This window comes from Grampus griseus, assembly GCF_964374135.1.
Source record: "Grampus griseus genome assembly, chromosome: 17".
In the NCBI taxonomy this organism is placed as follows: Eukaryota; Metazoa; Chordata; class Mammalia; order Artiodactyla; family Delphinidae; genus Grampus; species Grampus griseus.
Window position 1 is genome coordinate 24,952,269 of NC_139011.1, and position 27,951 is coordinate 24,980,219.

The 27,951-nt window shown below is 33.4% G+C and overlaps 1 protein-coding gene and 1 pseudogene across 4 annotated transcripts in view; both read left to right on the forward strand.

Moving 5' to 3' along the window:
- The window catches only part of CSMD3 (CUB and Sushi multiple domains 3), a gene marked incomplete at both ends in the record, with an annotated part of 1,078,626 nt that overhangs the window by 786,224 nt on the left and 264,451 nt on the right, over positions 1-27,951 (forward strand). For all 3 annotated transcript variants that reach the window (XM_082674966.1, XM_082674967.1, XM_082674968.1), the window contains 4 exons: positions 5,453-5,644; positions 13,419-13,557; positions 16,694-16,881; positions 24,751-24,945. In XM_082674966.1, the coding sequence (XP_082531092.1) occupies positions 5,453-5,644; positions 13,419-13,557; positions 16,694-16,881; positions 24,751-24,945 (714 nt within the window). The remainder of the gene's footprint in view (positions 1-5,452; positions 5,645-13,418; positions 13,558-16,693; positions 16,882-24,750; positions 24,946-27,951) is intronic.
- Positions 25,433-26,114, forward strand: LOC309835676 (small ribosomal subunit protein mS31-like; annotated as a pseudogene). The gene has a single exon. The product of its transcript is annotated as a small ribosomal subunit protein mS31-like (transcript).

A 27,951-nucleotide genomic window follows, 5' to 3' on the forward strand; every position in this document is an offset into this window, starting at 1 on the left:
ATAGAACTTACCTATCTTAATACACTGGTGGCAGGTATATTATTTTCTAATATATACTTTTTAAATTTTTATATCTTTAAAATAGTTGATAAATTAAAATACTTAATTGCAAAAAAGTCCTCATTCTATAGAAACACCCTGTATATTATTCCACAGTAGAAGAGAATAGAGAGGAACAAACATCTACTTAAATATATATATATATATAACAACAGTAATAAAATGCAAATAAGAATTATATATCTTGAGAATTGTATGTTCCACAAAATTAAACAACAAATGTCAAATAAAAATTCTTAATCTATTTTTACATATGTGACTAATACTTATTGAGTTCTAATATAATTGTTTTTAAATCATACTAATTTTGTGAGATTATTTCAGTCCTAATTTCCAAGGAGACACAGAATGACTTTTTAAATGTTTAGTTATTTTCTTCAATGGCTATAGTTTCTATTTAATACAGAAAAGAAGAATGACTGATGCCAAAATTAATGTAATTTTGTCTACCCAAAAACACAGTGTATAACCAGTATAGAGATTAAACTTTGAATAAGTAAAGAAAATAAGACAATAGCATTCACAGCAAGTAATTCTTTCTGTGTGTATTTAACTAATTGCTTTCAGAACTCAAGTAATTGCAAGAAAAAATTTATTTGGTCTTTCACTAAACCCCATCATTATTGTGTTTTAAAATCTTACTTGTAATTTATTTATTAGTTGAGAGAAAAAGGCAGAGTACAATTTTGCCACCTCTCTTCCTTCAAGTCAACCAGTCCAAAGGCAAATGAATATTTTTACATATTATATATTAGCTATCATATTGAAGCCTTTATATTTTAGCTACTAGGTTCCACTTTAAATCTTTAAGCACAGTGACTCTGACAATAAGGCCAAAACATCTTTTTTCCCTCAAACTCTGGTAAGACATGGTTATACCAGCTGCTTTCATTTCAGTGTTTTTGTAACATTGTTTTATGTACGTTTTTACTTTGAGAATGTTCATATTAAGCTTCAAGCTTTTTGCAGAGTCCAGCACATAGGAAGCCTCTACAACAATAACAAAAACAACAACAAAAGAATATTTTTCATAATCTGTATATCATTCTACTTTTCAGCTTGAAAGCTGTAGCACATTTTACCTTTATATCACTCCTTTCCGATTAAAACATCCTAAGTGTAAATCTTGTATGTAGGACATCCAGCTCCACTTTTGTATTGTAAAACCAATTCATAGATCAGTTTTAGTGTTGGTGGAAACCATTCCAGAGCAATTCAAGAAAAGCTTAATGACTGAGTTTATCACAAAAGCATTTACAAAAAAAAAAGTCTATCAATATTGAAAGATTATAATTGCCAGACCCTGTAATGCCTGATGGATGTTCTGATAAGGAACACTGATAGGTATTACAGAACAAATCCAATTGGAAATTGGAACCAAGTCCCTACCCCACTTCCCTCAATATTCTCCAATATGAGTCTGATTGTTATTCTATTAACAACTAAAAATAACTCTCTCAAAAATAACTCAAATGAAAGAAGATTGAATATTTTTAAAATGGACACATTTATGTGCACTGTAGCTTTTCTATTTATGGGTATAATCTGTATTTTTTATCATTTCTTAATGGGGTTTATTATATTTAACTGAGAAAGAAAATGTATCTCTAGGACAGTTAACAGGTAGAAGAGGACAGTCTAGTGTAACATTTAAGGGTTTGGCTTCTGAAATCATACTGACTGGGGTTCAAACCTTGGTTCTCTATTCTTTAGTTTTTGTAATATTGAACAGGTTACTTAATCTTCCTAAACTTTAGTTTTCTCACCTCTAAAATAAAAACAATAATGGCACTTGACCCATTGGTTTGCTAGGAGAATTAAAGGAATTATACATGTAACGTCTTCATCCTTGGCCATTGCTCAGAAGCACTAGTTTGTCAGTAAAATGAAGCAAAACTGTTAGGATTTCTGATGATGTGTATAATTATACATAGATTTAATTTAAGTGGTCGGTAAAATAACATTTGCAGTCTACATCTTGTAACCCTTTTTAAAAAGTAACCCTTTAGAAATTAACCCTTTTAAAAATAACCTTTTAAAGTCATGTACCACAATGTTCATTGCAGTTGTATTTACAATAGCCAGGACATGGAAGCAACCTAAGTGTCCATCGACAGATGAATGGATAAAGAAGATGTGGCACATATATGCAATGGAATATTACTCATCCATAAAAAGAAATGAAATTGGGTTATTTGTAGTGAGGTGGATGGACCTAGAGTCTGTCATACAGTGAAGTGAGTCAGAAAGAGAAAAATAAATACCATATGTTAACACATATATATGGAATCCAAAAAAAAAAAAAAAAGGTTCTGAAGAACCTAGGGGCAGGACAGGAATAAAGATGCAGACATAGAGAATGGATTTAAGGACATGGGGAGGGGGAAGGGGAAGCTGGGACTAAGTGAGAGAGTAGGAGGGGCATATACACACTACCAAATGTAAAAAAGATAGCTAGTGGGAAGCAGCCACATAGCACAGGGAGATCAGCTCAGTGCTTTGTGACCACCTAGGGGGGTGGGATAGGGAGGGTGGGAGGGAGATGCAAGAGGGAGGAGATATGGGGAGATATGTATACATATAGCTGGTTCACTTTGTTATAAAGCAGAAACTAACACACCATTGGAAAGCAATTATACTCCAATAAAGATGTTAAAAAACTTAAAATAAAAATATCCTTATTTTACCCTTTCTGAAAAGATATATAAAACAATTTGCAGTCTGTTCAGTTTTGTGTGTATATATATATGTGATTATATATATATATATATATATAATCACATATAATATATAATTGATTATATATAATCAACAACTTTTTTGTTGTTGCTGCTTTTATGCAGTCTCAGACTTAACATACCACCAACATTAGTTTTTTTTTTTTTTTCAGTTTTTTTTTTTTTTTTTTTTTTTTTAACATCTTTATTGGGGTATAATTGCTTTACAATGGTGTGTTAGTTTCTGCTTTATAACAAAGTGAATCAGTCATACATAAACATATTTCAGTTTTTTAATTGATATGGTCCTCTTGATTCCCAAACGACTTTGAGAGTCAGAACATTACAATATTTGTGTGTAGATTCTCTGCTTTCATTGCTATGTATGAGTATTAGGGAGATGAGCTATCAATACAAAAAGTACACCTGGTAGATTGTAACAAATTGTTTGGTATATTGGTGAATCTATCTATCTATCTGTATCTACCTACCTACCTTTGTACCTGTTTACTTACCTACTAGGGATGTATACAACAGAATCTGTTTGTAGGTGCCACCGCTATGCAGTTTGAACAATTTGAAGTCTGTTCAGTTTTATGTCTGCCTATTTCTTCTTTGTATTCCTAGCACCTAGCACAGTGTCTGGAATATATTAAGTTAGTAAATGAATGAATGAGTGAATACCAGTTATGTGTCTGTAATCCAGCCATTTGTGTAGTTACTTTAATATGCAGTTTAAAAAATAATTTGTACAAGGGCTGAATCCTATGTTTATGAATATAATTTAATAAGTAGCTTAAATGAAAAATTTAATAGCTTTTTTGCCTTGATACTTAATTATCATACGCCTTAGGGTAAATCTGCTTTGTGGTAATTCAAAGTAATATCTTGTTCCATTAACCTGAATAATTGTAGTTAATTATACTATTATATGTGCCCTATACTGTATATAGAAGAACAGTTGCTTTCCTGTGGTCCCATACTCTTCTCTAATGATTTTTTAAACTTTTTGAAATTTTTAAATAATTTTAGATTTATATGCAATTGTAAGAAATAATAGAGATCCTGTATACCCTTTACCCAATTTCCTCCAATGATGATTTCTTGGATAACTATAGCACAATATCACAAGCAGAAAATTGACATTGATAACAATCCTTGAACCTTATTCAGATTTCATTAGTTTTATATATGCTCATTTTTGTGTGTATGTTTATTTTGTATATAGTTTTATGTAGATTTGATCACCACCACCAGAGGTAAACCACGGTACAGTTCCATCACAAAGATCCTTCTACTTACTGTTGTATAGTCCTGGTCATCTCCTTCCATCCCCTCCCCCTACAATTCTTGGTAACCAGTAATCTGCTTTCCAACTTCATAATTTTGTCAATTCAAGAGTGTTACATAAATAGAGGCAAACAGTATAAAACATTTTGCTATTGCATTTTTTTTACTCATCATAATTGCCTTCAGATCCATTCAAGCTGTCTTGTATATCATCATTCCTTTTTTATTACTGACCAGTATACCATGGTATGAATTTAGTTTAATGATCCACCTGTTGAAGGTGGTTTGTTCCTAGTTTTTAGTTATTACAAATAAAACTCCTGTGAACATCCACGTTCAGATTTTTATTTCTCTATAATAAATGGGCAAGAGTACAATCACTGGGTTATGGTAAGCACATTTATTTTTGCAAGAAAGTGCCATCTTCTTTCCAGAGTGGCTGTACCATTTTACATTTCTACCAGCAATGGGTAAGCAATTCAGTTTTTTGCAGAATCTTGCCAGCATTTGGTGTTACTATATTTTTTATTTTAGCTGATCTGATAGGTATGTAGTAATATCTCATTGTGGTTTTAAATTTCATTTCCTTAATGGCTAATAATATTGAACACTTTTTGATGTGCCATCTGGTATCCTCTTTATTGAAATGTTTTTTGCCCATTTTCTAGTTGGATTTTTTTCTTTCTTTTTTTTTCACAGTTGAGTTTTAAGAATTCTTTATATATTCCAGATACAAGTCCTTTGTGGAATATAGCCCATGCAAATATGTTCCTCCAGTCTGCAGCTGTCTTTTCATCCTCTTCACAGTGTCTTTCACGTAGTATCAAAAAACAGATTTTGAGTAAATTTATTATTTAGCTACTAAAATGCCATGTCCCTGCTTGAAGCAAGTTAACACATAAATTATTTACCAAAAACAATTAAAAAGTATTTATTGTGCAGGTATTTAAAAATTAGCCCAAGCATTTTTTAATTGAGGTACAGTTGATTTACAATATTATATTAATTCCTGGTGTACAGCATAGTGATTCATAGATAGTTTTTACAGATTATATACTCCATTAAAAAAGCAACAAGGAGATATTGTATAGCACAGGGAATTATGGCCCAAGCATTACGCACAGGCTCAGCGGCCATGGCTCACAGGCCCCGCCGCTCCGCGGCATGTGGGATCTTCCCGGACCGGGGCACGAACCCACGTCCCCTGCATTGGCAGGCGGATTCCCAACCACTGCGCCACCAGGAAAGCCCAACCCCAAGCATTTTTTAAGTTAATTTTCTAAAAGCACATAGATATGTGGAAGCTTCTCAAATATAAGATCTGGAACTTTGAAGGTGATTTTGGATAGCATCAAAACTAAAGGTTTGTTTCTGTCTTTTCATAGGTTCTGTTGCCACTGCATGTCGTGACCCAGGGGTTCCCATGAATGGGACTCGAAATGGGGATGGACGAGAACCTGGGGACACTGTTGTTTTTCAATGTGACCCAGGATATGAGCTTCAAGGAGAGGAAAGAATAACCTGCATTCAGGTAGAAAATCGATACTTCTGGCAGCCCAGCCCACCAGTTTGTATAGGTATGAATTTAGAATAATTAAAATTTTATACAGGTGTAAAACAATGGTTAAAAACTGGTTTCAGTGTTTTAATTAAGAACAGTATTCTGGAATAGGTTATATGGGAGTATAAGATTTCAGAGGTCTATGACCCTCCAAAAATGCACAAAATTATAAATTATTGTTATTTTTCCCCTGAGGAGAGGGTCTATAAACAATAAAGAATCAAAGTTCTTCAAATGTATGGACACCAAGGGGGGAAAGTGGCAGGGTGGATGGTGGTGGGTTGAATTGGGAGATTGGGATTGACATATATACACTAATATGTATAAAATAGATAACTAATAAGAACCTGCTGTATAAAAAAATAAATAAAATAAAATTCCAAAGAAAAAATAGAATCAAAATTCTTGAAAAATCTTCATCTTCCCTTTCTACTATACAAATGTAGTTATTCACTACTTTTAAAATTTAAAGAGTGGATTCAGACTCTATTTAAAATGGGCCAGGTTGATCTTGCCTCAATAATGGTTATTCCTTCTAAGAAAGAAAATTTTATCAAAACTTATGTTTGAGTTTCAAAGCTTTGACTTTCCCTTCAATCCATGTATTCCAAATGAATTATCAGTTTTTATTTTGATGATCTAAGGATTTGCAACCACTTGGTTCGTACTTCCAACTCTCTGCCTTTTGAATCCATGGTCTATTCTTGAATCTCCAAGTTTAACTCTAGAAATTAAGATACATATTATTTCCCTACTGGGTCTGAGAAAAAGTTAGAGGGATATACCACCTTTGGAGTAAAAATAGTGAGAAAACTTGCTATATAATCTTAAAAAAAAATCTCGTTATTAAGGTTCTTAAATTCAGCTAGTTTAATCTCAAAACTTGAGCTCAAGTGTTTTAAAATTGGCATCATCTAGAATGTATAATACAGTTTGCCCAAAGTACGTTATGTGTACTCAAAATTTTATTTATCATATTCTTTCCCTTACTACACTGCAAGCACCTTGGGAGAAGATTCCATATCTTGTTCAGTGTATTTCTTATAGCATGCAAATTTAGCACTTTTAGGAGAGAAAACCTTATTTTTGTTCACTTTATATCTAACTCATAAATACATTTTCAATAATCATTTCCCCACTGGGGAAATCACATGATAATAGGAAAAGAGTGTTTAGTACCTCAGTCAGAAGTGAACAAATCAAGCACTCAGTTATTCAGATTTACTTTACCCCATTTTATGCTTCTTATGCAAGAGCTGCAAACTCAAATTCATTAGTGTGTCCTATGTGTTGACCTAGGCATTGAGGACTTAGCAGTACAATAAATCCTTTTGTGAACTTCTCTAGTAAAGTGAAAACTAAAAAATCTGAATTCATATCACATTTTTTGTATTTTATTCATTGGAATTTAAAAAAACAAAATACACAGAACAAAACACATCTAAAGGCTCAAACCAGGCAGGGAGTAGACAGATAGTTGTAGACTTCTGTAGAAAATGGAGCAGATGATAAGGAAAAGGCTTATTAAAGGGACATAAAAAAAGCACAAAATAAGGGCATACATTGAGCCAGTTCAGATTTAGCCATATTTTCCTTTGCAGTTTATTTCCGTTTATACCTATGTTGCTCTCTATGTACCACTGCAAGATTCCAAATCATCAAACATTGATTAATTTACATTTACTATAAATACACTCATAAAAGCAGAGGAAAAAATACGGAGAAAAAATATTTTCAAAGGAAAAGGGACTGAAACAATGAAGTTTTCATTTGTTTACTGGACAGTTAACCTAAAAAAAATGCCAATTAAACTAAAATGCCACGTTCAAATTAATTGGAATTTGAGTATCTTGTAAAGGGAATCTTTGTGTAAAGAGGAAATGACAGAATTCCACAGACTTACTGTGGAACTTATTGTTTTATTGTGATTCTTAGACCTATTAAACGGGTGTTATTTATTAGAATTACTAGAAAGGCTATATTATGTCAAATGTTGTCATGTAGAGAATTCTGAAACATTTAACAGCTTTACACTGAAATGCTAGAAAACACGAAAATCCAAAAGGTTAAAAGAGTAAAGAATTTTGAGATAGGCTGTTATAAAATTCCATTTGTAGACAAGACTTTAGCCAGCAAGTCATAATTCTAGAAAATAAAAGTTAAACACCAAATTTTACTTTAATTAAGCAGATTGTGGGAATTTTTTGTAAGGACAGTGGTGTTGTGTATAATTTTTTGGTAGGAAAAGATTGCTTAAGGAGAGGGTATGCATTAGAGTTTCTCTGAGGAAGATAGTAACCTTAAAAAAAAAAAAAGTCTGAAAAATTGCTAAGCTGCAGAAAACTTGACCTCTGAAACTTATAAGAAAGAACTCCATGATTGGAAATACTATGCCAAAGATTAAACCCTGAACTTTTTAGAAACTTCATAAGTTTATGTCTCAGACCCTGGAGCATAAAGCATTTTGCTTGCATGTAGAAGTAGTCAACCTTATAGCAAACACCAAGCAGAAGGACAGTCATTTTTAAGAGAGTTAATAGAATTCATTCTAACAGAATTGACAGTGTGAAGATTACTTTGACATTGCCAGAGGGAAAGTAACAGCACTCAATATGAAGGTAAATAACAAAGACATTAGTATGGGTGGGCTGCTAAGACAGTAGACACAAAACTGAATAGGGGAGAAAAATTAAGATTGTAAAATCATTATCAATAGTTGCCTGTATAACTGTCTCATAAGAAATTACACGCAGAACAAATCATTAATGTGTCAGAACTCTATGGAACCTAACTGAAAATTTAATTCATAAATATATTTGATTTAAAGAGAATCTTATTTTGGATGCTTTATGATTAGATGCATAAAAGTAAAAGATGTATTTTCCAAATGGGATTTAAGGTTTAATATATTAAATGCAAAGAGAGTTTTCTTTACTACTGAGTTGTTTGGGATATACAAATGTTAGATAATATGTCTCAGCTTGTCTCAATGGCTTTTATAGATTTTCAAAATCTACTACAGTTATGAAATTTATCTGGAAAACCTCAATAAATAATTTTAATAATAGAATCAAAAGAATTTTAAAGGATCTTATGCTCCAATAATAGTATAATCACAAAATATATCCAGTAAGATACTTAAAAATATGTGTAATGGATTTTCCTATATCTTATATGATAAAGGATATACACATATAAACGTATATGTGGATGTGTTCATGTGTATAAAATTGCTAACAATAAAAAAGACCAAAGTTTCCTGTGAAAAATAAGGAGAACTGAAACAAACAAATAAAATTGCCCCCATGATCCCCCAAAGTACAAATGATACCACTTCCTTAGAATGTGAAAAAAAACACAAAAAGCATTCCTGCCTTTTGTGCATATATACATATATATATACACATATGTAACTGCATTTGCTATTACACATATTTTTCTAACATATTTCAAATTCACGTATGATTTTTAAAGTTCCAAAGATAAAATGTGTCATTATTTTAATCAAAACATATAGCTTTTATCAAAACAAATTATTATTTTTATCAAAATAAATTAGATTGCCATTCAGACTTATTCATCTTTAATCTTCACAATCAATACAAGGAGTCAATAGCAATTCAACAAACATTTATGGAATGTGTAGTATATGCTAAATCTCACATAGAAAATAACATATAAAACACAGTCTTTAGCTTGCAGATTAGTGATGAATACAGATACCTGAAAGGAATATTTAAATAAAATATGGTAAGGGAAATGATGGAGATAGGCACAGGTTGCTATGGATACTAGAGTGTGTTGGAGAGAGCTGAAGCAGAGTCCAGGCTGAGAATTTCTAGGAAAACTCCCTGGAGGCAGTGATGAATCTTGAGACCTAAGTAAAAGTTATATAGAGGTAGAAGGGAAGACATGTCAGGAAAAATAAATAGGATGCATAAAGGCATGTAAATACAAGGAACAAGCAAATGATAGTTTTGAGTGTAAATTATGTGTCTAGATTGGTGGTTGATGCAATTGGAGAGGTTGCAGGAGTCAAGACATGAAAGCTATACTGGAGTCGGGACATTATCTTTTAGGCAATGTGTAATAACTGCAGAATTTTATGCATGGACATAGTGTGATTAGATGTTTTCACTGGGAAGATGAAATGGAGGAAACGAGATTATACTAGAGGCATGGGAAACAAAAAATATTGCAATAATTCTGGAGGCATGTAAGAGTCAGATCTAGAAATGTGGTATTAGAAAAGGAAAGAAGAGATAGATTGAAAAATATCTATGAGGAACTGAGGTAGGGTCTTGGTAGTGCTTCTTGATAGACTGGAGTCAAGGATGCAATAAAGAAAAGGGAAGAATCTTAGGCCTCTAGCTTGGGAATATATGTGGTTGGATGATAGTGCTAACCAAACAACCTAGGAATACAGGAGAAATTTGAGTTGAGGTTTGGATATGTTGGATATTCTGTGCTTGATGTACCCACAGTGATCAGGTAGAGATAGCCAGTAAGCACTTGAGCATATGGTTTAGAATTAAGCAGAGAAATCTGTTGGAGATGATAGGAAAAAGGGGTTATCAGTATGTAAGTGGAAGATAAACTCACAATTCGGACATGAGCAACAAGGAAAAATGTAATAGCGTGAAAATTAGAGACGATTAGGTAAGGAATTCAGGAGAATACCAAAATTATAAGATGAAGTGAAAGAAGTGCTTGCCAATAAAACTGAGATCTGTACAAAGACATCAGAAGAAAATTAGAAGTGGAGTTCCAAAAATGAGGAGAGTGAATTTACGGTGAAAGTCAACAGATAAGGATGACTGCAGATATGAAGAGAAAGATAAAGGCAAAAATACCCTCCTATATTAGTCAATACAAAAGTCATTTGAGGATGAGCTAGGGAGTGTTATGTGTGGGAGGCTCGGAGGCTAAGGGAAATAGCAATGGGTGGAGAGAGCAGGAGAGGTGGGAAGGACCACATAAAGACATCTAGAGTCCCTAAGCAACAAAAAGGTTGTTGTCTCTCTAAATATAATTTCAAATAAAAAAAAAAATTCTAAGCCTGAGATAAGTTTTTTCAGGATGAATACTTTGGTACTTTTCTTCAAGATATAACTTAAGATTAACTATTTTTTCCCAGTGACCTGCTTTGCTAATCATGTTAGTCTGCCTACAGGTACATATAGTACATAGGTGATGAAAGAGAGAATGAGATTAGACTTCCTTTTCAAAAGGTGTAGTTGTAAAATAAAAAACAAATTCAAAATAGTGAGGAGAGACTTTTATTAACAAGGAATTATTGTACAATTTTACTTTTGTAGTGTATGGAAATATCAAATCACTATGTTATACACCGAAAACTAGCAGTGTTGTAGGTCAATTATAATTCAAAAACAAACAAACTCATAGAAAAAGAGATCATATTTTTGGTTACCAGAGTCAGGGGGTCGGGGAGAGCTAATTGGATGAAATTGGTTCAAAAGCACAAACTTCCTGTTTCAAGATTGATAAGTACTGTGAATGTAACATACACCATGATATGTGATGCTGCTGTATGTTATCTATGAAAGTTGTTAAGAGAGCAAATCTTAAGAGTTCTCATCACAAGGAATTTTTTAAATTTTTTCTTTAATTTTGTAAATATATGATAAGACAGATGTTCACCAAACTCATGATGGTGATCATTTAAAAACTAAAAAGGATTTTTATAGTGTGTGGGTAGTGGTACTACTATGATAGGAAGAGCAATGTGATGGTGAGATCTTCCAGCACCTGAAGAATTCGGAAAAGGGGATTTTTCTTTTATAGAGAGGAGTACACAAGGCTGGAAAGAACCAGGTGTGGGGAAGTGAAATGAAAGAGTGGCCCAGAATGCTGTACTCTGAGTCCAGCCTATCCTCAGGAGGGGTTGTGTGCTCACTCAAGGCTGAGGGAGAGCCAGAGTTCAAGGACCTAGAGAAAGGAGAGAAGCTTGACCAAAGTTTGGTTACAAGCAGTTTATTATGATTGATCAGTGAGGTCAAGCAATTCAACTAATCATTTGAGTCAAAGAATGGGAATTTGCAGGGTCCATGTCTGGTCTTGTCATAGGAAAATGAGGGGGCTTATTTAAAGGATTTTATCAAAGACCTGATAAGTGAATCTTATCTGAGTCAGATGGTAAAGGGTGGTTTTTCACAGTGAACCCATATAACCAAACACAAAAGGGTGAGGGGATTTCTTAACCATCAGGTAAAATTCAACATTTTCAGTTGAAGAAAAGGTGAAAGGAAATAGGCTAGAGGAGACTTTGTTTTATTTTTAGGATGAAAGAGACTTGAACACCTGTGGACAAAGGGGAAGAAACCAGAGAGAATAAAGGAGACAAATGAACACAGGTTCTGGAGAAGGAAGAGAGATTGTGTGATTGAGTCGAGGGTGTTATCCTGATTAATAGGAGGGACTCGTTAAATATTCAGGAAGCGTTGAAGTTTGAATAGGGAGAACTAAAGTTGAGGTAGTTTGTTTAATCATTTGATACACCACAAAAACCATACAGGTGATAGGTAAGTCGTGGTAAATAAATTAAGGCTCAGCAAATAAATATTCTCAGTAGAGTAGGTCATCTACTGTGACTGAGGCACTGAGACAAAGGTAGCAGAGGGTCATGGGGAAATGTATCAATAATAGCAGACATCCATTATTTAAGATGGTAAAAATTACCAAATTCTAATGATGATATTGCATATCTAGGCTCAGGCAAAGAACAAATATCTGAAATGTTACCAGAACCAAAATTCTCCTCCTTCCAAAACCAGTTTTATGCTGTCAAGAGAATCCCGTATGCCTTACAACTGAATGGTAAAATTGATCTGAGGAAAACTATAATTTTAAAACTCAGATAACAATGATGATGTGGTGATTATGTGTAGGAGATGTCATTACATCATGAGAATCCCAATCTCGGTCTCAATCTCTCTCTTTCTCGGTGCGCATACCTATATTTACATCCCTACTCTCACACTCCACCACCAGGACCCTCCATATCTTAATTTATCTTTTTTTCTGCAGCTGCCAACTTTGTGTAATATATTATTTCCTGATCAATCTGTGTTTAACAGACTCCGACAATAATCCCGTGAAGAATCTAATCTCTGACAATTTTTTGAGACTCTCCTTTGAAGTGTTACAGAAACCTTTGTTTGGGCCACAATAATAACAACTGTCTATTTTCATCAACAAGTCAGGCAACTAGAATTTAAGAATATCCTAACACTCAGTATAGGAGTAAAGTGCTATTGGTTCTCAGATAGTTATCCATTTTCACTCATTAACCATTATCAAAGCCTCTTCCTCTGTAAATAAAGGTAGCAGGGAAGATTTGAAAATGAGCTAAATATCTCATATTCTATTATTCCACTTATTATTAGAGATTTTGTTTTGCTTTGTTTTGTTTCTATCTTTTTTGCAGTAACCTTCAGATTTTTTCCTAGTAACCAGGGTGAAACCATTTTTACTCCTCTTCTTAATGCTTTTCTTTTACATGAAACAAAATAGTAATAGAAAGGGAAAGAAATATAACTTTTTCTTATTGTTTGAAGCCAGTAAAGGAGCTAAATTCAATGTATGTATGTATGTATTTAGTATTTTAATTGTCTTTCTTGAAAGATAATGCAGTATTTAAGCATCCAGTACTGTAAAAAATCATCTGTACAAAACCTAAACTTTTTAAAATAAGTGTTTTTACAAATACTGATATATAATACATTTTATTAATCACTTAAGGGGTTTTGTTTGTTTGTTTTAAATTAAAGCACCCTGTGGAGGCAATTTAACAGGATCTTCAGGCTTTATTCTTTCACCAAACTTCCCTCACCCATATCCCCACAGCAGGGACTGTGACTGGACTCTCACCGTGAACACAGACTATGTTATCTCCTTGGCATTTATCAGGTGAGTTCCCATACATTTCCACATTTTAAAAATCTTTTTGCTCATTTGCTTTAGCATTTCACTAGGCAAATTTATTTCTCTGCATGACATTTTTTAGGGGTTTTTTTTGTTGTTGTTTTTTACCGATTTCAATGCTAATATTTTGCAATAAACGGTTTACAAATCCCTGTATAGTAGCACAGATGCCAATGTAGTTCTGAAGGCTACAGAACTACAGATGAGTGAGCATCTTTCACCAGTTTCCAATATAGAGGAGATGTGTTAAAGGTTGAGTAGTTTATTGACTGTCACGAAATGCTATCTCTTTATAACATTTCCTCCCTCCCTGAACTTACCATCACTGTTTCAAAAAGTTCTGTTTGTCCTAAACTTAAAGATTAAAAGGTCAGTATTTCAAGGAATTTTTTCTCCCATATGTGTACCACCGAAAACTTTTTTGAAGTATCTAAATACCCATAGGTGCAGCACCACCACTGGACTTGGGAAGATACATATTCTACCTACTGTCCTTGCTGGTGGTCTCATTAAGTCAAGCGGACAAGAATTGGATGGATATTTTCCTATACTCTCTCAGCAGGACTTGCCTCCTGATAGAACTTAACATGAGGTGTTCCAAAATTTACATTTGTTAGTTAGCAGTATCAGCTGCAGGGTTAGCTTAGTACTGAAGCAGTAGAGGATGCAGTTTCCCGTGTGGCAAAGAAACCACTGAGTTTGAGCCCCAGCTCTGCCGCTATCATTTGTGTTACCTTGGGTAAGTTATTTATATGAATGAGCCTCTGTTTCCTCACATGGAGCTAACAGCTGTTTCACAGAACCTGACCTAACTCTTTTCCTTAAGATTTCAATGGGAATGTTAGGTACCAGCAACTTAAAGCGTTTCTAACTAGAAATGTTCCTAATCTTCAGTGTCCAAGACTGATGTCTGTTGGCTCTATTAACACAGCCCCTTCTTCTGCTAGCATGTCAAAGGTGCTTGTTATTTATGTAAAATATTAAGCTGAAAAATCTTTCTAATATGTTGAAGCCAGGTTTAAAAAAAGAAATTAAAAAAAGGGTAATTCAAACTCATGAAAAATTTAAAAAGTAAAAATATATGGAATTATTTCTATAATTTGTAGTGATACATTGATAATTGGTAATAACAAAGCAACAATGATGACAATGTTAGTTATATGCCAGGACTCAGTTATAAGACAGTTTCCTGAAGTAAGTACTACTTTTCCCATTTTTACAGTAGAGGAAATGACAGTACCAACATTAGAAATGTCAGGGTGTATGATACAGGGCTTAGTTTACTTAAAAAATTTATTGTAGTTAATAACTGAGTGGTAGAAGGCTGTATTACATGAAGTGCATGACCAAAAGTTGATTTCCAGCTGTGTCATTTATTATGTGATCTTAGGGAGACCACTGACGTTTTAGGGCCTCATTGGGAAAATGGAAATGATAATCTCTTCCTTATACCAGAGGATTATTGACAAGACCAAGTTAATATTTATGAAAGTGCTTTATAAAATAGAACATACTATTGGAATGTACTATCTTTCCAGTTTTTAAGGAAAAATAATTATTATAGATAACATTCTAAAGATTCCTAGAAAAAGATTGTTTTTTGTTTTATTCTCATTTCCAGAGAAGTTATAAATCAATATTTTGAATTATTTATTTAAACCCAAACTAGAAATTTAAAACAAAAAATACTGAAATTACTGTTGTTAAATAGGCTTTTGGCCTTCCAAAGATAGTACATTTAGACTATACTTACTATATCCTTTACAAAGAACTTGTTTCTAGTGATTCTTCCAATAGTGAGATAGGTAAGGAAATTGTAATTCTCATCGAACCTTAATGATAAAAGACATGACTTTCAGAAAGTTGTGTTTTACCCCAGAACAAGGGTAGTAAGTAATGAAATAAGACCTTAACCACTGACTTCTGCTACATTACCAAAATTCAGGCCTCATACTCTCTGGAAGGTTACATGTATACATAAAGGATTAGAATTGTGGAAACAACCTCTATCAATCTAGTGGATTTGGAAATAGTATCTCCCAACCTAGCAAGTTTTTTGTTTAGACACAGAGGTGGTAAAACTTGACAAAATAGTTTCTCCATTGATGGATGTTTAACAACAGCAAGGTTTATTGGTTTTATTTTATATCATGAACTTCTTGACTTTTCTTAATGACCCACTTGAGTCCATCCTTTCCTCTGCCACAGTATGAGTTAGGTAATAGACACATGATTACATGTCTTCTGCCTTCTAAGTATGTGGGTTCTATAATCACTATGGGACAATTCTCATACTTTGAAGGTTTTAAGGCAAGTTTATCATGCAAATTTTGCAATATTCAAATATTGATTTGAATAGTTTACATGCTAAAATGTCTTTATTCACACACTAATTTTGATGAAGAGTGTATTGGTTTGATTTGCCTATACTAGGTTCTAAAAGAAGAAAATATATTTACTTTCAGGAAAAAGAATACCTAGTACAATGTGTGGTGCTTTGAGTAATTTAAATGCAAATTTTGTCTTTACAACTTTTGTTTGAATCTGACATGTTGAGGTGAATTTTAAAACAGCAAAAATGCTCTTAAATTTTGAAGTTCAAGGGAAATAGTACCATTGACAGACAAAAGAGAGGTTGCATTTTTATGATGTAAAATATCTGGAAGAAAAATTTTTAAAAATGGTTATTGTCTTACACATTTTACTGATATAAAGTAACTTGCATAAGGATATGTAGCTAACAAAGGCAGAAGCAATGCTTGAACCTAAACTCTGACTCCAAATCCTGTATCCTTTCATCAGCTTATAAACTGTTTGCCTTACAGTCATTTTTATTCCCTATAGACACAATGCCAACTTAGAAATATTTGAAAATATCAAGGTGTCTTTTCTCTTTTCCAGTGCTGATTTGATATGCATATTCAGTGTGCTGTTGCCAGGTGAATTTTCAAATTAGCTTATTTTGACAGGGTCTGTTGTTATTTTTAAAGATGTTGATTGAATTAATATATGATTATGTGACTATTATGCTTAATACCTTAGTAATAACCATTCCACTTTTTTCTTTCTCTCTCCCTTTCTTTCTTTCTTTCTTGCTTGCTTTCTTTTTCTTTCATTTTAGTTTTAGCATAGAACCAAACTATGACTTCCTCTATATATATGATGGACCAGACAGTAATAGCCCACTGATTGGAAGTTTTCAAGACAGCAAGTTACCAGAGAGAATAGAAAGCAGCTCAAATACCATGCATTTGGCTTTTCGGAGTGATGGATCTGTTAGTTACACTGGATTTCATTTAGAATATAAAGGTAAATGTGAACATTTGATTTTAGCATCAAGATTTAAATTTTGAACATTTTATACAGGAGAATAATGTTGTATTGACCATTGTCAGATGTTAGTAATATATGCATTTCTTAATGCAGACTACCTACAATTCAGCTCACAAAAGAGCTCTCACTGTAGACTTTTCCTATGAGTGAGAAGGAAATTAGCATTTTCCTAATTACTACCAAAGGAAATGTATCAGGCAAACAAATAAGCAATTAGTATACTGCAGGAGTTGGCTGAGACCACAAAATATTTCTTAAAAAGCAAAGTCATTTTTTGGAAGCTGAGGATTCACTCAAATATCAGGTATTCAGAGACTACTCTCAGTGATAAAGAGAATACTCACAAAGTATACTACTCACAAAGTATTTTGACAATCATGTTTCAGAAAATGTCAAAAAATATTTAAATATGTCAATATTCAGAATAGGGTAAATTGTGATGATGATAATATTTTAGAATATTTCGGCAAGTATTTAAATGAATCAATATTACAATGCTCTGGATATTTATAAATATATTTTTCTTAAGTTTTATATTCAATGACTATAAGGACAAATTAGATCTTAGTTGTTTAAAGTTAAAATTTATTTTTCAGTAGTTGAGTCCATAAAGGACAAACTGATAAAGGGATCATTTGAGTTCTGAAAATGCATACTTTGAATTTATTACTTACTGCTTAGATTTTCTTTTTTTTAATTATGAAATATTTTCAATAGCTAAAAATTATACAGAATAGTAAAACAAACTTCAAAGTATTTACCATCCAGCTTGACAAACATGGTGCCATATTTGCTTCAGACCTTGTTATTCTTGTTTTAATAAATATAATATTACATATACAATTGAAACTCCTTCTGAATTTGCACTGGGAAGAAGGGTTTGTTTCCTCAGGGCTGTCAAAGGAAGTCAAGATAAATTCCACAACTTCCCATGGCATGCATGGCATGGGTTAAGGAAGGCTTTTTTAGGGAAATGAAAAACAGGTCAGCCGGAAACAGTTGTTTGGAGCTCTCCAATATGTCCATCATTACTTGGAAATGCTTGCCAGAGCAAGGTATCTGCTCAACACTGACATGATATGGACTTCATTCTGATGGAAAGATTGAACCCTCTATGGGTCTCTCATCTTACAGAGCAAAGTAAGAAAATGGCCTGCTCAGTGGGAGAATATATGAGCTATTTGCTACCAAACAGTAAGGATTTAGGGTGCCAGCTATTTATTGGGGTTGTATGAAAATACTAGCTGCTCCAAACCAGGGGATCATGGGAAAGCTTAGACTTTGTGACTATGGTTTAGGAAGCATTGGTCTTATGGAGAGTTGAACTTGAGCAACATGCCAAAACTCTCCCACTGGAAGAGGCATATGTTAAGATGTGTTTTGTGGCCTCTTATATGGTCAGTTTTTATGCATGTTCCCTGTGTGCTTGGAGAAAAGAGTGCCATTCAATTTATGGGTGCAGTTTTTTATATATACTCATTAAATCAAGCTCTCTAATTATATTTCTCAAATATTTATGCCCTTGCCATTTTTGAAAAATCTGCTTGGCCTAGCAATTATTGAAATAGTTAGGGAAATCTATTATAATTCTTAATTTTTAGTTTTTTCTTAAAATTCTAGTGATTTTTGTTTTATATATTATGGGAACCTATTTTCAAGTACATATATATTGTATTTTTCTCATTTTTTTGATGTACTGATTTTATTAATATTTATTCGCTTTTTTGATCTTATTTTGAGCTTTCTACTCCTTTTGATTTTTCTATCCTATCAAAATTTTCTCCTTTTATCAAAGTCATATCATTTCTTGATATTTTGTTGTTCAGTTATTTGCTTATTTATTTAATATACACACTCCCATTGATGCCACTAAATCCCTACATATATACTAAAATACAAGCTTCTTAAGAGCAAGAACTCGGTTTATTTACCACTATACAATGAGTGCCTTAGAATAATGCCTACACATTGTAATTGTTTGATAATTATTTAACTGATCGATTTTGAGTTGCTTAAAGAGGTGTTTTCTATTTTAAGTCAAGACATAATTAGAATCATAACATTATTGAAATGTAAGAAACCTTAGAGACACATTCATGTCCTGCATTTTACAAATGAGAACTTGACTCTTTAGGAGTAGCTGCTTATATCTGCAAGGTGATAGGCTTATAAACAAGACCTGTTTAGGAAGAAAGGAAGGAAGGAAGGAAGGAAGGAAGGAAGGGAGGAAGGGAGGGAGGAAGGGAGGGAGGGAGGGAGGGAGGGAGGGAGGGAGGGAGGGAGGGAGGGAGGAAGGGAGGAAGGGAGGGAGAGAGGGAGAATGGGAGAGGGAGAGGAAGAAAAAGAGAGAAAGAGAGAAGGAAACTGTAAGCAAGTCAGTAAAGCTAGGTTCTATTGTGAATTGGTATTTAATAAAACATTTCCAGAGATCCATAGGATAACAGACACAGGAAGAATGCCACAAATTCTACCATACTCAGGGCAGATTGTGCTAATGTGTTACAGCATTCTTTGTCATGGAAACTGAACTTGACTTCACAATCCTTTCTCTACATTCCAGGTAGCCATTACTAAATCCATGTAATTTAGCACTTGAGATAAAACCTACTTGCCATATCTCAGCTGAATGTATTTCCCTTCCTGTTTCCTGTCTTGATCAATTTCCATGTCCCATTATTTCCAAAAGGTTAAGATTTATGCTGCCATAGGAAAAGGGACACCAATGCAATGTTTTTTTAAATAGGACAATATTTATTACTCATTATGTGATACTTTAATCCAGTTACAATGATTAACTCTTTCAATATAGTATCTCTGTCTTTCCCTTTAGCAGACACACTTATAAATGCAAAAAAATGTTAACTAATAGCATTATGAGATAAGTATTGCTATCCCTATTTTACAAACGACAAAATTGAGAATCAGATTGTTAAAATGAATTGCATAAAATGACATAAATTATTACTTCCAATAAGAGTAAAGGCAAATAAAAATATAAGAGTACAGGCAGAGAGAAATACATAAGCATTCCATGAACTATAATTCTTCTCCTTGGACCCTACAACTACTTCCCACCATCCTCAGCTACTACACCAGTGCCCACTTACACACAATTTCATGAGGTCTTATTTTTGTACTCCAGATGGTATTTCTTTACAAAGTTAGTGCTGAGTTTATGATACTCTCCAAATCCAACCTAATTAATTTTCTGGACTGGCCCTCAAAATTCTCATCTGTAGGGAAATTCCATCCCCCACTTCAGGGTCTCCAGGATCTGTCTTTTCCTATCAACCTCCCTATTTCTTAAAAACTGTTATCTCTTTAATAGTCTAGTTCCTTAAAGCTAATAAAGTAGTCTTGATGTTTATTTCTGCCATAGGCAAACAAACATGTCCGAATTTTCAAGATAAAATGTGCACCCCCAAAATGAATTGACGTATAACTGGATGTCCTGGATAGTAAGAACTATTCCTCTGTCATTTGTAATTCATGTTATATACTTTGACTCTGTTGATTTCTGTTAGCACTGAAAAAGTAAAGCTTTTAAGTCCTGATTTACTCTAAATAATGGTATTAGTAGGTCTTTATTTAAAAAGCCATAGGTCCAGCACCTACCTCTATTAGAGCTCACACCAGAGTATAGTTGCCATTGCTTGTGTTCATACCTATCTATTCATCTCCCTCTTGAAGATAGACTGAATCTTATTTCTGTTTGTTTGCAAATACATAGTAGTTGTGCAAAGCATTTGAACAGTGAACAAATGCTATAGTCAAACATCACAAATACACAGGCTTGCTAACATGGATTCCAGAAGGAATACCATTTTACATTTACATAAAGCAAATGGTGGATATGGTCCAATGTTGTAGACAGTAGTAAACTGGAGCAAAGAAGTAGACGTTTGAAGGTAAGGGGAGATGTTTTGCTAACTTGAAAGCAATGTCCCCAAAGAGTTTAAATCAGTCTTGTCTCCATTTATCTTAATGTAATTTCAATGAGATACAATATTAAGAAATTCATACTTGGATACGTATTTTATTTTAAACAATGCTCTCTTTTGCATTGTTTTTGTATTAAGGCTATTTTAAATGATGTCAAGTATGTTTTAAATATTTCTAATTATAATATTTAATAAATGTGACTCATAGTAGTGATATCTATATTATTTTAACAAAATATATTATTTACATGAAGGAGAGAGAATATATACAGTCTTGTGCTACTGAAAGGGACCTCCTGGCAGCTGGTGTTTTAGCTGATAGGGGATGTCAATTTATATGCACCAAAAATCTGCAGTGGCAGACTTAACAATGGTTGTTTATATATGGCATAAGTTAGCCACCTTCTCCACGAACCTTAACGTATCATGAGTTACTTTCTAAATTAACATATGACTTTAAGGTAAGATACATCTTTTCACAGAGCAACCTATTACATTTCAGCTTTACCCTGAGGTGTTCTGCACCAATTGTTTAATTTACGTTTTAGCAATGTTTTCCAAAATAAAAGAGATACATGTGTGGTTTATATTTATTTTCAAAAAGCACCTTGGGAAATCTGGCCCTCTGTGAACTATGGATCTGCCAATAGAGAGAGCCTCTCGGGACTTATTATGATCATATGAGGGGACTACAATGCATACACAGCTTGAAGGGAGTTTAGCCTTATTATAATACCATCTGTAAGTCTTTATTAATAAAATGAAAACAAGAACATAGTAAAGCTTTAATTTTTCCAATTGGATCTTCTTCAAGACACATTTTTCAGCGTTCTAATGTCAAACTTTTTCATTAAAATAAGCATTTACAATACTTTAATTTCATGTGGAAGAAATTCTGAAAAATATTTTTTTGTAAAAATGAAAAACAAATCTATAGCTAAGATATAAGCTCTATTGCTTATGATCACTTCTGTCTTCCAGCAGACATCATCTAATATGCTTTATTTGGAGAATATAAAGCAAGGGGCTCTTTTACCTGGGATCTATTCAGTAGGCAAATTACTATTATTCATAAATTTTAATGATTCATAAAATGAATTATTCATAAAGTAAATTATTTTATTAAATTAATTATTCATTAAAATACTATCAACTTGTCTGCCTCACATTTTTTTTCTAAAACTAAAATCATCTTTCCATCTGCTTCCTAGCCATTTATATAAGGATTCTCCAGATGTTCTCAAAATTTCCAGATGTAATTGCTGTGGCATACAGGGAAATAAACAAGGGCAGTATTATTCATAGAAAGCTATTTATAGAAAGCTAATCCTTTAAATTCAAGGATTTAAAGCAGTATGTAAACATAATAATGAGATAAATGAATACTATCAAAATGAGGCTAGCAATATAAAATTGTTACAGAATCAATATTTTTAATTTGTCAACCATGTTTCCCTTTCCTCCAAAAGTAGGAGGTTTATATCATATTACAGATTCACTGATATGTCACTGAAAATTTGGGGAAAACTTTAAAGAAGGAAAAAAGCAAACTTTTCAAAAGATGAATGTTAGGCAGTTAGACTTGTCAAAGAGATTAATCCTTTTAAATAGTAATTTCAATCCTTTTCTCTCAAGGAATTTAGTTCAGTTTCATGAAGGACAGCTGTAAATGTTAGGTTGCTGTTCTGCCTAAAAATTACATTGTGTTTTCCTGCTTATTTAAGAAAAGGATCAATGTCAGGTTTTATTCCTAAAAATTAAACAAACCAACCTCTGCAACACCAAATCCTCATTCTTAGTGACCAAAGAGCCTACTGGTTCTTTCCTTAAAATAGTATCATATGCATATTTTATCTGGGAAGAAATATAATTCCTTGGGCTGGGGAGCAATTTTTTATTGAAATCTGAATATGATATATGAAATACAAATTTCTTGTGCTGGTGTGTGTATGCATGCTTGTACATGCCTTTGGGAGATCAAGTTATTTAGTTTTGGAGTGAAGCTCAGAAATCAGGTTTATCGGACTTAACAAGCTCTAGTACAACTTCCCCCTTCATGTCTCTCATCTCCCTTTCACCTAGTCTGCTCATTACCCTTCAATGCTCAGGTTAGATGTCAGTTCTTCAGGAAGGTTCTGAATGCTTCTCCTTATGCAGCACACATCACAATCACAAGTATTTATTTAGTTATTTTCTTTATAGACTGTAAAAGCCATGAGGGCTAGAATATTTTTTCATTGTCCACTGCTGTATTTCTGGTGTTAGTTGGATAATGGACTCTTAAGTATTTGTTGGAAAGAAGGAAGGAAGGAAAAAAAGTGGACCTTTTCCATTCCTCCGGTATTCTAAATATTAAAATCATGTAAAAGTTTGTTTCCACCATTTCCTCTTCTTTTTTGGCTGCGTTGGGTCTTCGTTGCTGCACACGGGCTTTCTCTAGTTGTGGCGAGCAGGGGCTACTCTTCACTGCGGTGCGCGTGCTTCTCATTATGGTGGCTTCTCCTGTTGCGGAGCACCGGCTCTAGGTGCCAGGGCTTCAGTAGTTGTGGCTCGTGGGCTGTAGAGCACAGTCTCAGCAGTTATGGCGCACGGGCTTAGTTGCCCCGCGGCATGTGGGATCTTCCCGGACAGAGCTCGAACCCATGTCCCCTGCATTGGCAGGCGGATTCTCAACCACTGTGCCACCAGGAGAGTCCCCCACCGCTTCCTCTTTAGTTGAATTCAGAGAAGTCTATTGAAGTATTTTTTCCTAAAGCATAAATTTCTCATCATTTCCTATAAATGTTGAAGCACTTGGAACTCTGCAAACTTTAATGAATGGAATAAAAATATTTTTTCTGTTAAAATAAATCAGATTTTGATATATTATAACAATATGATTTCTGTAATAGCTGAACACCAAGATATTGTTGACTTAAATTCCAGTGATTCCACGAGTCCTATCCAAAGGTACACCCACCTCCTGAATTCCCATTAATATAAATTCTAATGTAGAAAATCACATTTGTTATCTTGAATTTGCGATGTCCCTTACATTGCTCATCTCTCTTATTTCTTAAGTAATCTATAATAATAATAAAATGGAAATATTAAGGTGTTACCCAGATCTGTTAACAACACAGTGTTCTACTACTTATTTACCAGAATGGATGAACTAATCTGTTTCTCTACATATTTTCAAAATATTCTCTCAGTCTCTCTAGTTACTACCTGGGTCCACAGAAAACAGTTCTTTGTTGTGAATGGACTTTACTTTTCAATTTGTCTGTTACTATTAGCTTTGAAAGTTATTGGCTTTGACATAGACTCTCTGTCCAAAAAGATCATGGTTTGGATATTATAAAGATTTTGTTACTCTGTTTTAATGGGCAGACCTCTGACAGAAATGTGGGGAATGAGGTAGGTTAAGAGAAATGGTATCAGGGCAGAGACATAGGGGCTTTTACTTTCTTCCTAGTGATGAACTGAGATCAACATAGGCAGTAGTACTGTATCTATGTTCAGTCACATGGAATGAGTGTACATCATTTGGGGGGAAGATCTTTTAAATAATGAAATATTAAATAAAGAAATAAGTTCTTTTCCAAAATAATTCATTTAAAATACTTATGCATGGATTATAGCACATAATTTATAATAAACCACAAAACCCTGTTTGACCATAAATATTAGATACTGATTTTAATGAAAAGACCAATGAAGAATTTTATCTTTTACTAATCAATGTGAATTAGCAAAACGTCAGATATGGTTAAGGACTACTTTGTACTTTGAGCCCTCAGACAGAGGCAGAAAGGGTGTTGGTGCTTTCTGTTTATCTAGAGGTAGAAATGAAGAAATAGTAAAAGTTTCATAGATTATTGTATTTTAAAGTAATTAATTTTATATCAACATTGTTTTACAGCAAAACTTCGAGAGTCCTGCTTTGATCCAGGCAACATAATGAATGGCACCAGACTTGGAATGGATTATAAATTAGGGTCAACAGTCACCTATTACTGTGATGCTGGCTATGTTCTTCAAGGTTATTCAACACTCACCTGTATCATAGGAGATGATGGAAGACCTGGATGGAATAGAGCCTTACCAAGTTGTCATGGTAAGAAAATACTTTTTGGCTGAGTTTTTATTATTAGAAAGAATCAAGAAATGTTTAAACCTGCTTCTGTTTTTTTTAAAAAATCAACTATTTAAAACACAGTCTACAAGTGTGGTATAGGCAATGCAGAGATTTTATCAAGGATTTTAAAATTGGATTCTGTAAAGAAATGGTTTTGAAAAAGTGCTCATATTCCCAGGTGTCTCTAAAACAATGTGCACATTATAGTATGCCAGCTCTCTGAGAGCAGGGATATTACCTCTTCTGTTCATTTGTGTGCCCTCAGGATTTAAAGGAGTACCTGAAACTTCAGGTACTCAGGAAATACTGACTGAGTAAATGAGGAACAGACACACTGAAACTGACATTTCAACAAAAGTAGATAAATGCAATAACAAATATTATCAAAAATCAGTGATAAATCTTTACCTGAAATAGGGATATAGAAAAATAGACATTTTTCCTAAGAATAGGTTGTCTAAAAACAATGACCAAATTGGAGCTACTCAGGCAGCTCCAGCAGCATAAGGAAGACCCAAGGGCACAAAAAGATGGAGAAATACCTAAAATTAGTTTCAGTAACGTAATATCAGATATGAACGTTGCCAGATCTACTACAGCTAGAGTTACTAAAAGACCAGTACATCAGTTTCAGCGTGCTGAAGGATCTGACAATGATCATAACCAGGAGAAGATCACTTATCTTAGAAAAAAATCTTAGGAAAAATATATTCAAGAAGAGACTTAATATCTTTGAGATTAAGGCAGTTAAAAGAGGCACCTGAAACAGAAACATCACCTTCACTTGGGATATGGAATTTGCTAAGCAGTTAGCCACAGTAAATGAACAGCCCTTTCAGAATGGTTTTGAACAGATGACCTAGTGGACAAAAGGGAAACTGTGGGAGTCCCCAGTTAACAATGAAGCAGGTCTTAATGATGATGGTTCAGAAATTCATGGATATATATTTCTTGATAAATAACTGGAAGATTTTCCAAAATAAGGGCCAATCCACCATTTCATAAAGCTGGTTTCGTGTGGCCTTTCCAAAAACCCATATCAGAGTGTTACACAGAAGTGGAACACAGAGTGGTTTAAAAATTATTTTAATGAAAAACAAGTCATTCTCAAGGAAAGTTATGTACAACTCAGTTGCAGACCCTGGTAATTTTAACTTCAAGCTCTTGGAGATGGGTATTATAACTAAATAAAACAGTTTTACTAGTAAAAGCCTAATACTGCCTGTTCAAAAATCACATACATAACTCTTTTTTTTTTTGGCTAGAAAACCAAGTTTTTGTTTTTTGTTTTCATTTTGAAGCTGAAATGTGCAGTGTATCAAAATTAAGGATTTTGACAAATCTAAAAGTCATGTGACATTTAACAATTGTATTGAATCCTCAAATGGCTTTTCATTTATGTCTTTTTAATTTATATCCCATTGCAATCAACTTTGCTAATAAGCACTATCATCTTATTGGTAGTCTCACTGTTGCTAGTGAATCAGTTACACATATACATATGTCCACTCTTTTTTAGATTCTTTTCCCATATAGGCCATTACAGAGTACTGAGTAGAGTTCCCTGTGCTATATAGTAGGTCCTTATTAGTTAACTATTTTATATATAGTAGTGAGTATATGTCAATCCCATTCTCCCAATTTATCCCTCCCCCCTTACCCCCTGGTAACCATAAGTTTGTTTTCTGTGACTCTATTTCTGTTTTGAGATAAGTTCATTTTACCCTTTTTAAAGATTCCACGTATAAGTGATATCGTATGAAATTTGTCTTTCTTTTATAACTTTATTATTGAAGATAGAGATACAGTGCAAAATACAGTTTAGTAAGGAGAAACAATGATATCACCATGGGAAGTTACCACAGACTCTCTAGTCAGTTGAATGATCCTAACGCATTGTACAAAATTGACATGGGAATGATACCATTCAGGGCAGATTTTCCAAACTATGGGTCACCACCAGTGAGTCATAAAATCAATTCACTGGATTGTGACTAGCATTTTTATAATTGATATAAAATTGAATAAAATAAAATAAAAGATAAAGACAAAAACATTATAATTCAAAGAACGTAGTAAGGATATTGTTTTCTGGAACTGTTTTCAGTTATATATACAGAGATAAATAAAGTGCAGTAAATAAATATATACCCATATTTGAGTGTGTGTGCATGTAGGTGTGTATGTATATGTTTGCAATGATATAAAGTGTATGTATTACTGTGAATTTCAGTGGAACAGGAAAAACCAGCAACTCTGATCTGATGATTAAAAGTTTGGATTTTTGGGGACTAATACACATGGTAATTTTTCTTAGTTATATAATGTATTCACCCATTTGAATTATATGTGTGTGATTTCTGAGTTACACAAGTCATTTGACCTCTCTAAGCATATCGTCTCTCATTTGTAAAACATGGATAATTGAAATATTTGCTTCAAAATGTTGTTATAAGAAATTAAGAAAAGATAGGTAGCTACTAAATGGTCATTCTGTTAATATCAGAACAATTGGTTAATTCTTGACTTGAATTAACGATTTCATCCATCAGAAGTTAAAGGGAATAAAAAGAGAAATAATTACTTCGGATTTAATCCTGACAAAGAGAAAAAAATAATTGATGACATGGAAGTTTATAGGAAATGTAAGAGAAACAGTGATTTATTATCTCAGAATTTAGAGCCATACAAAGGAGAAATCTGTTTATAGGCAGAAAAGCATACTAAACTTAGAAAAACACTTTTCACAATTTACTGTCAGTAATCATTAAGAAACCATAGAAAATTTCCAGGAGCCAGACAAGAAATAATCAAAAATCTGATGGGGAAAAATCAAAGAATACAGAAAACTACAGATCAAGAAGCTAAATGTTAATCACTGGAATAAATAATTAACTAGGTAGACTTCAGTGACTTAGGTGGGAAAGGCAGGAGCTCCAAAATATATTGCATTCACAAATAATATGCTCGCCTAAGATAATCCTA